Genomic DNA, 16,368 nt, shown 5'->3' on the forward strand with positions numbered 1-16,368 from the left:
AGATATGTAGATACCACACTTGTGTTATCCATTCATCCGTCGATGGGCATACAGGTTGTCTCTCTGTCTTGGCTGTTGTAAGTAATGCTGCAATGAACTTGAAGGTGAAGATGCAGTTTCAAAGTAGTGATTTCAATTTCTCCAAGTAAATACCCAGCAGTGGAATTGTTGAATAACACGGTAGTCTATTTTTTAACTTTTGAGGAACCCCCATACTGTTTTCCATAAGTCTGCACTAATTTACATTCCCGTGAAGTTAATTTTATATGTTAACATTTTAAGTGTAAAATAGTTTCTCTTTTTATTAACTTGCATTGTTAAGTACATTGCTGGCATATATTTCCTTCTAAAAAAATCAGAAGCCAAACTGTTACTTCTTTGAGCCTTTTTTTTTAAATTCAGAAGTTATTAACATGGGGTGATTCCAGCATATTAAGGGGTTTCCTTTATAGGTACTCAGAAATGTAGACCTGCATGAGTCTTTTTGGTTACATTCTCTCCAGGAACATTACAAAACTGTCACATTTTGGTGTCTCAATGGTATTTTACAGTATGTATAGCAGAATGGATGCCATAGGATTTCCGGCTTTGTAAAACTAGGAACTGCCACAGGTCTAAAGTGATTTGAGTTTATTAACTTCATTACCATAACTTCCATGATAAAGCTATAAAGAAAACAGAAATATGCTCTTGGATAATAATTCAGTGAGGTGGATCTGTAAGTCATCGAGCAGCCTTTCCTGGAAAGTTTTTACCTATAGATACACTACACTTAGTTGTTCTCAAGTGGTCAGGTATTACTGATGGAGTCAGCTCACAGCTGGGGGTGCAGGGGGTGGTGTTGGGAAGCTGTTTTCAAAGCTCTGAAGGTACAGCAGACCTTGCTATCATAGGGACAGGTCCTGAGGTCTTCGCCAATGATAGCAAAAGCAACAAATTCTTCCCATTAAATAAAGTATAACTAATCCCTTCAACCTCTAGAATGTTTATAAATACAAAACTGAAATTGTTTGTGAAGCTGTTGAAATAAACCCCACTGCTGAAATAAACTCAGGATGTTTTGTTATAGTAGAGTAACCGTTCAGGAGAAGATTATTTTCTGAATTCAGTTTGAAAGGTGACTATTTCGTATGGTCAACATTAATTTTGAAAAATCTTAGAAAATCGCTCGTAATTCACATAGTCTGCCCGGATTTGCATGTATTGACTTTATATGTATTTAGAGCCATAGATTCTTACCACCGTGGAAACATTCAAACTCTTTTTCAAATTTTTTATTTCGTATTATCTTACTTCCACTGTTGGAACAGATGGTAAGCACTCAAAACGGTAGCTCCTATCAGTGTTACCATTAGGCCCGCACTCAGGACATTAAATTAACGCTCTGCGCCCTCAGCAACGAGAACCGTGACCAGAACTTCTGGAGCCCCATTTGTGACCTTCCGCGTCCACTGCAGTAAAGAGGACAACTCTATTGGTTCATTTCTGAAGTGACTTTTAAATCGTTTAACATCCGTATAACATCCTTTTATTCACCTACGCTGGTTTTCCAGGGGTCTAGTTTAGAGAGTACGTCTTAGAAATAAATTTGCTATATTCTAGACCAGTGCTATCCAATAACATCATCTGTGATGATGAAATCATTTTATCTCTGTGCTGTATGATATGGCAGCCACGATCCATATGTGGCTATTATTACTTACTCACCATGTGATTAATGCGGCCCAGGCACTCAATTTTTTATTATAATTAACTTAAATTTGAATAGCCACAGGTAGCTAGTGTAGCTCCAGACAAAACCTTATTAACGATTTGGTAAAGTCATTCTTAACATCTACGAGTTAATAAAAGTGTCAGCTGGTGAACACTCCATTTCCAATGAATGCAATCTTTTTATCCACGCAGACACTGATAGAGGCTACTATTTCTCTGCCAAGAGATAGATTGTTCTGTTTTATTTTTCAATATCCTATACCGCTTTACTTTTCTAAATATATTCTATGAATCTGTCTGTTGGTTTCTGAGTGATAAGTTCGCACCGTCAGATCTTGTGACCTTCAGAAGCACATAGGTACCTCTTTCTCACTGTGCAATGCTTTGGGTTCACTCATCTTACTGCTCTGCATCCTTCTCTCTTCTCCCATTCTCTCATAAACATACACAAATAAGCTACCCTATATTAAGGGTTATTAAAGGATTTTTCAGTCACACAATATTCGGCAGCAAGGATAAATCACTGCTATTGGGTTAAAAGAGCTCCTATTTGCTACTTGGTCTTCCTAGGCAAAGTTATCCTTTAGTATTAAGGTGATATGTAATTTTTCAAATGGGTTTTACATTCATTTCTTCGGATATTTTTTTCCTTAGGAAAGCAGGAGAAATATATAATAGAACTTCTTTTAATGAAACTCATTATTTGATTCTACTTAATTTATGTAAAATGTATTTTAAAATTATCAAGTGTATTCAGTGCTTTTCAAATTGCAGGCTCATGAGATCATTTTTATGGGTTGAAACGGGAAGAGTTTTTCAAGAAGTAGAATAGAATAAGAAGAAACAGGATATATCTGAGCATTTCACACATAGTAAAGATTAATATGGTTTTATGAAATGCTAGTTGCATTTATACATATGTGTGAGAGAGTGTGTGTGTGTGTATTTCTGAATTGTGATGTAAAATAGGTTTCTTACTATGGATCATGGTTAAAAAGAAAAGAGATTGAAAGCCATTGTCTAATTTGTGGGTGGTGGGGAGGCAATGATGTCAGGTCTGTTTCAAGCTTAGATTTACTTTTCTGGACAATGATTCAATGTCTTTGACCCTCAATTTTTTTTTACATAAACAGTGATAACTGCCCTATGTGCTTCGTGCAGGCATTTCACAGAGCAGTAAAATTTTAAGGTGATACACAATTGTAGCATTCCTTATTTCTTTAAAGTGGTTTGTCAATTAGTTTATATTAAAAAAAAACATGGCTTACAATAGCAATGGTTTATGAGTCTTCCGGTCAGCTGGGGTTTGGCTGATCTATGCTGCATTTGACTCTTGGCTGCGCTTCAAGTTGTGGGTTGTGGGTTGTCTGGGCTCTAGTTTTGTTTTGTTTTGCTCCACATGCATTTACCCTGTGATCCAGGCGAAAGGGGCAGCAGCTACCCAGGGCGTGCTTTCCTCATGGAGAACCACCAGAATACGAAAGCAGAGCCAAACCGCATAACCTTATTTATGACTGCTGCTTATACGACAACCGTGAAAATTCCACAGGCCAAGTGAAAGAAAACGGCCAAGCCCAGAGTCATCGGGGAGAGAGAGTGCATGCCATTCCCAGTGGAAGGGAGATAGAAGTGATTATTTGCTGAACAATACTGTAAACTATCACATTACCCCAAACCATGACACCCAAACTTGTGTTAACTACTTTACGTAAAATATGACAAGAAACAGCCCAGTGCCACTATGTATTCGGGGAAAACCTCTAACATCACGGAGTGTCTGCAACAGAGACACAGAATAAAGGGAAACTAAGGCAATTTAGAATGAGCTGAGGAGAACATTTAAAACACTAAAATATTTTAATAGAGAAGAGGTTACGTCAATAAAATAAAAATACCATGCTATGTAAAACAATGAAAATAAGAAATAGTGCATGGAAATGAGAAGTGTGGTAGAAATATTTTCTTCAATTCAGTAGAAGCTTGGAAAGATGAAGTCAAGGTAATATTCCAGAAGTTAGAATCAGAAGATGAAAAGATAGAAAATATAAGAAAATTAGATGACCAATTCAACAGAGCCGAAATCCAAAAGGAGGTCCAGGAAGAGGAAATATGGAAATGTATGGCATCAAAATGTTTTCGCACAATAATACAAGGAAACTTCCCTAAACTAAAGAAACAAAACCTCCAGATTTAGAAGAGTCCCCACAGCACAAAGTATGAAAAAGGCCTATTCCAAGGCTTAACATTGTAAAATTTCAAAATACCAGGAGGAAAAATAATTATAAAAGTGTTCAGAAACAAAAATGAAAGCATAGACCAAGCATTAGGAATCAAAATTAGCAAAGGGCTTTTCGGCTGAGATATTAGAATATTGAAGACAGTAGAGTAGTCCTTTAAAAATCCTGAATGAAATTTAATTTTGATGTGGGTTTTTATACCTAGCCAAACTATCAAGTATATGCATAAAATTACAGCATTTTCAGGCAGATAGATACTTTAAAATGTATTATTCATGTACCCTTTTTTATGAAAGTTACTTGGAGAATATATGTTCACCTAAAAGAAAGTAAAGCTAAAAGCAGAGTGACTTACAACCCAGAGAACAGGGGACCCTGATAGGAGTCTGGGTAAGGCTTGACCGAATGCATAGTCCAACCAGGCCAGACTTAAGGCACCAAGAAGGATATCACTGAAAAACATTGAAAAGAAACGGATAATTTGTCTGATGTGTTTCATTATTTGGAAAAATATTATTGATGACTGTTGGACAGTTCTGTTTGATCATTTGTGGTGGGGGGTGTCAGTTACCTAGAAAAAGAAAATATTAAAAAACTAAGCAGTTAATTCCAGCAATAATAAAATATGTACATGAAAATTACTTTAAGCAAAATAATGCTTGTCTCCATAGTGAAAAATATTCCTGTCATCATTATAATGTAAATGGACTACTGACTAAAGATTTAACCAAAATTGTTACACGGGAGGATGAGGTAGCTATATGGGGCGGGCAGGATAAAAGATGTAAATCATTACCTATTGTAACCCAGGAAGTCAATAGACCATGGCTAATACTGCAAAAATTCAAGAAGCAGAATTGTAGGCACGTCGTTTAAAAACATGGAGACAGATATCAGAAGAGTGGATAGTGCATGCCTTTTGAGGATTCGGGGGGGGGGGGGAGTTGAGCACAGGCACCTCCCTCCTTTGTTGTGAGCCATTGAGTGGGACAATTTAAAGAACAATGATAATAAAGTTCCACGTGTCCATGACTAAGAAAAAACTTATAAACGAACAGCCGTGAGCCCTCCTTTCTCCACATTCCGTCCTTGGTACAATTCCCCTGTTCGTTGTCCTGGTGGCCACCTTCATGACTTGAAATGTATCGTCTCTTTTGGCAAAGTGCAGAGATGGCCACATCACACGCGTCACAGACCCTGCAGGTTCAAAGTGCACTTTGAGAGTGATGTGCGATCGGCCCACGACTGGTGTTGGTCTTCCACCCCTGAGCCTCTCCGTGCAGCCAGGCAAGCAGCCCTGACCTAGTTGGGCGAGGCAAAGGGTTACCCTGCCAGAGGGAGCATGGCATTTCTGGCAAGAGAGTCCTCTTCTGGCTGTTGGAGTTGGTGCCGTGGCAGATTTTTCCCAACTCGGGGAGTAGGTGTTGAGCCCTGGTCCAGCTGGTGAGATTATTTGTTGATTTTGATTATCTGCACCAATAAACTCTTTTTCTGGCACAGGTCATCAGAAGCAGGCTGTAATTTTCTATTTTCCTAACCAAAAAAAATGCTTTCTTGCATTTGGAAATTATAATAAAGTTTTATTCAGTTTTCACCAAAATAGTGCTTTATGGGGGGAATGTTGTTGAATTAAATCAAGAACTTTTTTAGTCCTCAGTGATAACCATGTGTCCTCAAGTGGGTCATTTTTGCCACTTTCTACCGTTCTTGAAAGAGAAGGAGTCAGTAATAATAATGATGATACCTGCAGTCTTTAATTCAGCTCTTACTCTGTGCCAGGCGCTCTGCTAGTACTCAGAATCTCATGTCATCGTCACAGTAGCTTTGGGAGCATGCTGCAGTTCACTCCCTTTTCAGACTGAAGAAGCTGAGTGGCTGGTCCCGGGTCCCAGAGCTTGCACGTGCCAGGGCTGTGTCTGAAACCCTGGTCTGTGGGGACTCTCAGGCCTGTCTTAATCTCCACGTGTGACTGGCTTCCAGGGCAGCCTCTGAGTCACTATCACATGAGATTAAGAAAGCACATCATAGCCCTGGCTGGCGTAGCTCAGTGGATTGAGCGTAGGCTGCGGACCAAAGTGTCGCAGGTTCGATTCCCAGCCAGGGTACATGCCTGGGTTGCAGGCTATAACCCTTAGCAACCACACATTGATGTTTCTCTCTCTCTCTCTATCTCCCTCCCTTCCCACTCTAAAAATAAATAAATAAAATCTTTTTAAAAAAAAGCACATCATTTATACTTGCAACCTAATTATCAGTGTAAGGTTACATATGTTGTCTTGGAGTCGTGCGTGTAAAAATGGTTGCATCTTTTCTTTTTAAGGAAGTTTGGGATTTTATACACTTTCTATTTCCGTCATTCTTTTTTGTACCCTCTGAATTCAAAATTCTAGAGACATCTTGGACGTCTCCTGCAATGTCTCCTTTTATTTCCATATACTCAACATGTTCTCTTTATATTTCTGTTGTAATATATACATCAGTCTCTACTCCTCATGTCTGGAATATTGCAGCTGACTGTTTGCCATCTCCCTGCTGGCTGTCTCTGCCATCTTAAATCAACTCTACACATTGAGCTTCTCCCATATTGCATACCTGTTTAAACCATTAATATTTCCTTATCATATGTAAGAAAAATATAGTTTTATTAACCTAGAAATCAAGACCTTTCATAATGGGGTCTAATCTATCATTCCATGAGTTTATGTGCCCTTACTTTCTTCCCCACCTTCTTGCCCATGCTAAAGTATTTTTAATCAGGCCTTTTAATGCACAGATTTTCTCCAATACTCATTTGTTGTTTTTTTATATGCTATATGCTTTGCATTTTAATGTCTTTGTGTGTGTGTGTGTGTCTTATTTACCCCAATGAATCGTTAACTCCTGGGTGTAGATGGAAACTCTCGGAGTCCAACATAGTACCATGTGCATATAGCACGGTGTAGAAAAATTAATGAATTAATTTTTATAGTTTTAAAGTCACATGCAATTTATACTCTGTACTTCTTTGCTTTTATTTATTTCACAAATGTTAGACAAAATGAAAATTTTTCTATTAGTTTTTAATCTCTTTAAATATATTTAATTATGACACTAATTATATTGGTATAACTTTAGCAATTTAAAATATTTTAAAGAAAAGAAACAAATACATTTTATTAGTATTCTAATCTGAAAGATGTAGAAAATCTATTCCAAGTGAAAGTGATACATTCATTATTACATAGCTTTTTAAAATAAAAATAATATCTGAGGACTTGTAATAAGTTGTTTTACTACACTGCTGGTAATATGTGGTTTTGATGGGGATAAACTGAATATTTATAGTGTAATAAATGTTAAAAAAGAACTATTTAGTTTTTATTGCCTGATATATTAAATATAGTTGGAAATTGTTCTGAATATTGAGTAATGATATGAGGATGTTTGAAATGTATTTAAATACTAAGTTTATAGCAATCTACTTAGGCATAATTTTGTTTTTTAAAGGGGATTACAGTTTTTTTGTAATTAAATTGCTTCTTGCTGCTGATTTGAAAATGTTTCTGCCTTTTATTTTCCATTTTTTTGTTTTTCTTAATAGTATAAATGTTGATCTTTTTTTAAAAATTTTTATAGGCCTTCTATAATAAAGAAATATTTCTGCTTTAATATATAAATAATTTAAAACTATGTTCTGTGTAAGGCATATTTGCTTTGAAATGTTTGAGTTTCATCCTGAGACCAAAAAAGTAATGAACATAAATTTTCATATATTTTAGATGTTCATATTTATCAATCTGAGACTGCTTTTGTTGTTGCCTTTTTATAATGCAATTTTAATGTAGTATTATTTTAGCTCAGAAATCTTATACACTTTAAATGCTTAAAGGTTCTCATGCTGTATTTTTTTCTGAATAATATTGAGCATCAGCGTGATCTCCTTCTTTTATACCTCACATTTTTCTACAGGATATCTTAAGTTATTATTTTATCTTTTCATCTGGTTCTCAAAATATCCAAATAAAACCATAAATATATCTTTCAGGAGAGAACCACATATTTGATGTAAATCACTGCTTCTGTCTGATGTAATCTCACAAACAAAAATGTTACATTTTAAAAGCAATGACATTTTAAGTTAATATTATTTTTAAAGGGACTGGGCCTTAGAAAGAAAGTGCATACTATCCATTTTGACTGCTCTCATTTAACTCATTTAATTATTTCATTTTTAAAATGACTTCATCTTATGATCCAAAAAAAAAAACCCCTCACTAATGTGCATTTTTGGCTTTGTTGATTCCCTTTGTCATAAAATGGAAGCTAGCCTCAATTTTCTAATAATTTTTTCATTAGAAAAAAATTCATGGCAAAAACAAAAGTGAGGGGATTTTGAATTGCAGGGCATGTGTTTCATATGGATGCTTTTTCCTTCGCCTCTCTACCTAAGGAGATAGAGAAACTGACAGTGGAACTGAGTGAGAGCAAGCAGCGCTTGGAGCGGGAGCAGCAGAAGGCGGCGGGGGCCAGCGAGGAGCTCCTGAAACTGACAGAGCGGCTGGGCGACGCTGAGCACCAACTGCACCTCACCAGGTACTCCCTAATCCCATTACGCACCGGAGCCCCGATTTCACCCGGCTGATTTTTGCCACAGGCTTCCAAACAGTTGTTAGACTTCGTTTTAGTCATTCAGTTCACCCACAGTTTGCAGGCATATTAAGGAAAGTGGGGATGTGGTAAGCAAAACACCCAGACATGTGAATGATAAGTGTGGCAGAAAATTACTGATATATCACAAAACCTCTCATGCACAGTGCTCCAATATTTAAGCGATTCTCTATCAGTATAAGCAAAATGACATATTTCTCCTACCACCACCTCTCTTGTTAATTCTATGCCTAATAAAAACGCTGAACTGAAGGATCTGAGTGATACACTTTGGAAAATAATCAGATGCTGTCAGTGGTGAAAGAGACAAAACAAAAGACATCCTGAGATGCAAATTGAGATGGAACTGATACAAAATAAGGAACCTGAGTCTAGGGACGTGTAAAATTTCCAGACGAAATGGACTGGCACTATTCTTGTTTAAACCATCGTTACACCCAGGCTTATCCCATTGTGGTTTCACTGGACATTGTTTCTATCGTAAGATACTGTGCTATGCTCACCGTCATAAAGCTTCAGTGAACATGTAACTCAGGTTCACCTAACTCACGATAAGGTGTTTTTGACAGCAAACGGGTATAATTTGCTGTACTGAAAACACACATGGACACAGAAATACAGCAGAGAAAAATTCACACTGAGATTGTAGCTCTTTCACCTTATCCTGTAAGGGATTGCTTCTCACTTTTCATTTTAGTATAAAATTCTTCAGTTTTCAGGTCAAGCCTTTGGGTTTGTTCAGTTTTAGTTTTCAGTTTTTTAGAGAGAACTTTGTCTAAACGGGCATGGAAATTTATATTTGGTTTGGTTCATAATTTAGAAAAACACTGGTCTTCTAATCATAGTAATATGTTGAATTTAAACTATGAAAGGGGACTGATCCCTTTTACATTAAATATGACAATGTAATTCTGAGCACGGTATGATAACAGATGGAGAAAAACACCACTTGAACAGCCTGCATTTGGGGAAAAAATATTCTAGAGGTTGGTGAACCTCCCAAAGTTTTAGGGTAGTGTTAAGATGCCTCTAGTTCTGTTAAAATCAAACTTTGTTAACATTTTGTTATGATAATATTCCAAATGGTTTGCCAACTTTCCTTTTAAACAAGGGAAGAAAAAGAGAAGGAAGGAAAGAAGGAAGGAAGGAAGGGAAGGAAAGAAAGAGAAAAGAAAACATCATTTCTACATGTGTGATATCTGGAAAAATCCCAATAGATAAAACACTTTTATGAGAAAAAAATTGCCTAATACTATAGGATAATAACTGTTCTTTTAATGCCCACTTAAAGCATTGTCCTTGTAGAACAGAGAATGTAACTTCAGCGTAGCTTCTGTGGTTATTTAATCTTAGCTGTTTCAGAATTTGGTTTCATCGTGATAGTTAATAGTTTTTCTTCTCTGCCAGACTTCTATTGAGAGCAATCATTTGTGTGCTAAGCACTGCTAAACCACTGAAATAGGACAGCTTTCAATGTCTCAGTGTGGCCGAGCTTCCGTAAATAAATATTAATGCTGGTTTTGCCCCCTTTGCCATTCTGTCTTATTCGGAGAGTTAGTTTCTGAAGTCATAGTCCATGGAGAGTTTTCCTGCACCGTCTCAGTTTGTACTGTCTGACAAGATCAAGTTCTTGCAAGGAGAGCAGATTAACATACAGCAACTGCTGAATGTGGACGAGTGGTAACTAACTAATCCCTTTGTTCTAAGAAAAATGGTTTTGCTGGCTTTTGTAGAAAGCTTTTTCTACTGAGCTTTATTTACACCAAGTTACAAAAATTCAACCCAGTTTTACAGGCAACAAAACTTAATTACCTGTTTTCTAAGTGCAGTACTTTTTTGTAAGCATTTTACACTTATTCTCTGTCCTTATTTGGTAAAATCCATAAACGTGAGATGGCAATAAAAAGTGCAAGGAACCATGGGTATCTCTCTTTTGCACTGAAACTGTGGCTTGGTTTGGGGCTTAAATATTTCTGATGTGCTCTGGGGGACTTTTTTAGAGTTTGTGGCCCCTCACCATTCTTTATGGATTCAGTGTACTCGGGTGTGTGGTTGGGAAACGTTGTGTCTTTTCCCCCCAGTGTAGCAGCTGAAAGAAATAAATCCCATACAGGTAGCTCTTCATTCAGCTGTAACTTAAACACCTTGCATGTCATATTCTAAAACAAGTTTAAAATGGACTATGAAAACCATGTTATAAAGTAATAATGAAATAAGGATCCAAATCTTCCAAGGCCAAGAAAATTTGAAACTGGAGTAGGAAATCGGTAGATCAATGTGAAAAGAAAATAACCTATCACTTTTGGGGGGGTTTCCCTTTATTGCCTAACTGGACTTCAAAAAATAGAAATTCGACTGTTATTGAAAGACCCAACTGGTAAGTATAACATTCACTTATTCAACAAATATTTACTGAGCACCTACTATCTTTTAAACGCATTGCTTAGCTCTTGGCAGAGAGAAAAGGGACTCAGGTCCCACCCTTAGGTTGCTCACATTCCATTAAGGAGCCAGATGCATATTATTATTAGTGTGTGATAACAGTGCAATGATAGAAATACAGATCACTGTAGGAGCACATAGCAAAGAGAATTGGCTTATTTCCACATTGGAAGTGAAGGGGATGGGGGAACTTTCTGGAGGAGGAGATATTTGGTAATTACCTTGACTAATGAGGTCACCAATAGCAGTTATCAAAGGACAAGGGTGGGGTGAGTGTCCCATCTAGAGGGAATCACGTATGCAAAGACGTAAAGATGGGAGATAGCGTAAGCTGCAATCAGGTTAGATGTTGGGCGAGAGATGAGCCTGGAAATGGGGTCGGGGGCCAGAGGAAAGGCTTTGTACTTTCCAGGGCCATATTTGGGGGTCTGGGCTATTCTGAGAGTAATGGGTTACTGTCACATTTTAAGCAGGGCGTCTGACAGGATCCCGTCTTTGGGCTGGGATCCTCACTCAGACAGCGGTGTGGAGAGTGAGCTGGGAGAGTTATCGTGGGGACAAGGAGGCCGGGGGGTGGGGGTGGGCAGTCGGTACCCACGGCCCAGACCTGGCCCATCACCTGTTTTTGTGCGACTCCCTGAGCTAAGAATGGTGTCTATACTTTTAAATGATGGAGGGGAGGAAAAATAATACTTTGTAAAAAATGATACACTCATAAATAAAATTATACTGGGCACAGCCTCCATTATGTTTTATGGCATTGTGTACGGTGCAGTTCGAATATGGTCCTCAAAGCCTAAAACGTTTACCATTTACTTTACAGAAAAAGTTTACAAGCCCTCAGGAGGCTGTTTAACTCAAAAAGTCAAGAGAGCTTGAACTATGATGGGCTCAAATATGTATTTTATTTCTTTTTAAAGATGTATTTATTTATATTTTTAGAGAGGGAAGGGAGGGAGAGAGAGAGAGAAACATCAATGTGCAGTTGCTGGGGGTCATGGCCTACAACCCAGGCATGTGTCCTGACTGGGAATCGAACCTGCGATACCTTTGGTTTGCAGCCTGCGCTCAATCCACTGAGCTACACCAGCCAGGCTTTCAAATGTGTATTTTAAGAGACCATTCAAAGGCCCCATGAAAGTAGACTGGCTGGGGAAGAGCTGATTGGCAGGGGCCCATTTGGAACGTAAGCTCCACCGTGGTCCTGGGCCGTGGCTGTGCCCATGAGGTGGAGAGGGAACAGCACCTTCAATAGGCACTGCGGTCAGTGAATCAGAGAGGCCAGAATCTAAGGGGACTCCACAGTTTCTAGCCTGAGCTAACAGGATGGCCCATTAACCCAGCTAGGGAACTTAGAAGGACTCGCCCAGGAAAATAACACATGTTGCTTCGGAACTCAGGTGCCGATGTCCCGTGCAGGCCTGATGTGAGGAGGAAGGCCGTGACTGGGGGCTTCGGTCTGGCTGCTTTCACAGAAAGACCATCGCCGTAGCCGCGGGAGTCATGGAAGCGCCTAGAAGAGAGTTCCTCTTTTTAAGGTGCTGGGGAAGAAGGGCCAGGGACACTGAGACGGGCCTCAGTGTGTGGAGGATGATTCCGAGGAGCCTTGGTGGGATTACAAACCCATACACCCCTCCTGGGGAGGCCCCAGGCTTCCTGGGGTGGAGGAAACCGAGTTTCCCTGCCTCCCCAGGCACTCCCTGTCTTGGCCATTCTTCTCGTATTACTTCACTCTTTGAACCTGCTGGCTTACCTGTGAACCGAGCCTGGACTGCACGATTTCTGAATTTCCTTCAGGCCTGACCGTCAGCGATCCTAACAGTGATTTCAGACAGTGTATTAAGTTCCTATTTCCAGACGTTCAGCGTTTAAATTGCTTGTAGTATCCTTTGTTTAAGATGTTTCCTTAGTTTAAACTTCAGAGATTTCGTAGCAATGTCCTTCACACCCACCATTTACATTCATGATCATTGAGGCTGACCTCCATAAGGGTCCGAACACAGTCCCTGAACATTCTTCCCGTCTCTTGTGCCAACCACGGCCGAGTGAGTGTTCGCGAGCCCGGCCCTGACCCGTCTCTTGCTCTCAACTCCCTCCGTGAGCCATGCTGACTGTACAGAAAGCCCGGGCCACTCAGCACTACGGATGCCCCGAAGTCCCCCGACTTTCACGTGCTGACTTCCGGCCAAACTTAAGCGGGTGCGGCCCCCTTGAACTTTTGGACTTTTCTCCCCCTTCACTATTCTCCACACCTAGCACACCCCCTTACCCTTCTCTAGCCCTGGTGTGACCTCACCTTCTTTTCCAGGTCTCCCCGACATCCTGACTTGTGCACTGTAGCCCTCCCCGGTGACTCCTGCCGGAAGGGAGGGGCCTCCCTCTGGGTCCTCCTGCCCATTCAGAGCTGAAGGCTCTCAACTCCCTACTGAATGACTGACTGAATGAATGAATAAATGAATACTGAAAGGTTTCTCTGCAGTACCCATCTAGAATGTCTTATTCTTCAAGGTGGGGGAGAGGTCTTACTGATGTCAGATTTCTCAGGGCATCTAGCTCAGTCATTTGCAAACAGGTGGAGCTCAGTAAGTCACTGTGATAGAATGCTTAATATATTGTGAGTTCGTGACCATTCATTCAAAGCTCAGTATGTATATACACGTGTGTGTGTATATATGTACAATATGTATTAGTAAGATAACTGATACAATCCAGTAGGGAGATTCCAGATAAAGTATTACAGGGACAGAGGAACAGATAACTTCTTATTGACCTTGGCAGCATTGGCACATAGAAAAATGGGGGTGGAGGGCATCCCAAGGCAAATGCCAGGGAGAAAATGGCATTTGAGTGGAGAGGTACACGTGCATACATGAGAGAAAGTGACATACAACCTGTCATTTAAATATCTAAATGTGTCTGTATCTGAGGTTAAGAATATATTCATCTCAGAGTCTTCCTGGTACCATGCTACGTGTAGTGGCTCTTTAAACAAGAACAATAGGCTGTGTTTTCCCTATTTACAGCATCGAGGGCACAGAGAACTAAAATGATTCATCTAAGGTCGTGCAGCTGATATGTTGTGGAAGCCGGTATTGGATCCCAGCAATTGGCCCACAAAGCCTATGCTGTTACCCATGTGAATTAGGAGGGAAATGGGTTAATGCAATTGGTCCCCAAAAACACAACTGAGAAAAACAGTTACACGAATTTATCACAGGAAAAAGTGTCGGCTGCTCCCTTCTCCTCTGGTATAAACACAGGCCAGCGAATCTCAGTCCCGCCTGGGGCTCATCCGAAGAAGCTGCCCTTTGGCTCCGCACGCGCCTTAGTAGTTTTACGTGTCGTCACGCAGCTGCCCTTCTCCTCAACTTCTGCGCTTCATCCCCCGCCCCCCCCCGAGGAAAGGCTTTCATAAAAAAGCGGAAATTCCTTCATGTTTGTTTTTGACATGTTCAAAGATCTTTGAAGAGCCACGGGATATAAATCCCTCTGACAAGACTGCCATTTACGTGCATGTGGGTCGATTACTTGATGAAGTGACATTCAAAACCATCGCTTCTGAATCTCTGTGATTGTTATTAACTACTTACTGAGGCAAACACGTGTCTCCATACCTATCTATCGTACATGTATCGAAACACACGCCTTTGAACCCTGCATCTTCTTCTCAAATCTGGCCTGGAGGGGAATTCGGACAGAAGTTCTTCTGTGTGAGCTCCAGAGAGTTTAGAAATGGCATGGCCTGAAGCGCAGGAGAGCTGACCCGCCATCCAACCTGCAGGCTCCAGCTTCTGTCAGCAGGGCTACCTTTAACACTTTCATTTCCCCTTGAACATGATGTTTTCAGTGATGCACTTCAAGGAGTGTATCGGATCAGGAATTTTAAGTGAGGCCCGTAACATGGAGTTACGCTCTGACCTACTTTGGTGATCCAAACGGGAAGATCTGCCTGCGACCGAGGTTGGGAGCGCCTTGCATGCGGCATCTGTATCTTTCTGCACGTGAGAAAGGGCACAAAAGAGAAGCCACTGGGTTGTTCTATTACGGCGGTGGTTTACCTGGCGAGAGGTGATTCAGTTTCTTAATCAGAGCGTTTTAGCTTCCACACACTCACCATTATACACGCTTTCTCGCATTGGGCTGTTTGACCTTCAGATTCCCCGAAGTGTGAGTGTGGACTCTGTGGCTGAGGTCACAGAAGCCCAAAAAGGAGGATTTCATTAGTTTGGGAACTAGACCATGGAGGATCCAGGTGCAGCCGGCCCGAGGGCTTCTTGGACCGGGGACTCGAGGCGGCGCCAGGTTGCTCTCCTCTCCTGTCGTTCGCAGGGCTCGACTTCTGCGGGAACGCGGGCTCGTCCTCTCAGGCTCCTCCGCACCGGGAGTCCCACCCCTCGTCTGAACGCAAGACGAAGTAGGTGCCCTTGATTTTAGACTGTAAGAACGTGACTCCCTAGCTCCGCCACTTCCAGTGTCGAAACCTTTGGTTCAGATTTCACAACAGCCACGTGCACACACACCCTTTTGGGGGTCGTGGCCAGCAGCCCCCAAAGAACCCCCAGAGTAAGGGGAGGTGACCTTCCCAGGGGAAGGATGTCAAGGACCCCGGGTAAACGAAACAGCAGGTGTCTCCTCTGCTACCTCTGTTGCCTTCTAAAACAATACAATTCCTGATTCTCCCTTTGACTAAGGCATGGCTTCAGGAGGAAAGCGGGGGGGAGTTGCATGTCTGTTCATGTTGGTTTCGGAGTGATACTCTCCACGGTCAACATGCTGTACATCCAAGGAGGCACGGCCGGGTCTTCACAGGGGCTCTTCGTGCGCTTGTGTAGAGAGTCCTCGGAATTTGAACAAGAGCGATGTAAAGGTGCATAAACGAATGGGTGGACGTGCCGGGCACTGTGCTGTACTAAGCGTCCGCATGTTGCCTGTCTGCAGCAAGATGCATACAAAAACTGAGAGCATTCGGGAACTTCTGTACCCATTTTAAATATCCAAGTGCATGATCAGTGGGCTATATCGGGTGTCTTTTAAGTGTTTCCCAGTAATTCATTTTTTAAACCTTTATTTTCTGATTACAGTTGAACTATAATACAATATTAAATTAGTTTCAGCAAATATTCAAATATTGTACTAGCGGACAGCCTCGTGATCAGACAGACACTTGTGTAACTTGTGAAGTGGTCACCTCGTTAAGTGTAGTACCCATCCGACACCATACATAGTTATTACAATATTACTGACTTTTTATTTCATCTTACAGCACTGTTGCTTTGCCTGGGATCAGAAGTATTTTTTTAAAGATGTTTTACACAAGAAGTTTGGGTCA

General features: G+C 40.6%; 1 protein-coding gene across 1 annotated transcript in view; it reads left to right on the plus strand.

Annotated features, from left to right (window-relative positions):
- Positions 1-16,368, plus strand: part of SDCCAG8 (SHH signaling and ciliogenesis regulator SDCCAG8) — a 183,513-nt gene that overhangs the window by 72,538 nt on the left and 94,607 nt on the right. The window contains exon 13 of the mRNA XM_028531105.2: positions 8,380-8,522. Coding sequence (XP_028386906.2) covers positions 8,380-8,522 — 143 coding nt within the window. The remainder of the gene's footprint in view (positions 1-8,379; positions 8,523-16,368) is intronic.

Source organism: Phyllostomus discolor, chromosome 15 (assembly GCF_004126475.2).
Source record: "Phyllostomus discolor isolate MPI-MPIP mPhyDis1 chromosome 15, mPhyDis1.pri.v3, whole genome shotgun sequence".
Lineage (NCBI taxonomy): Eukaryota > Metazoa > Chordata > Mammalia > Chiroptera > Phyllostomidae > Phyllostomus > Phyllostomus discolor.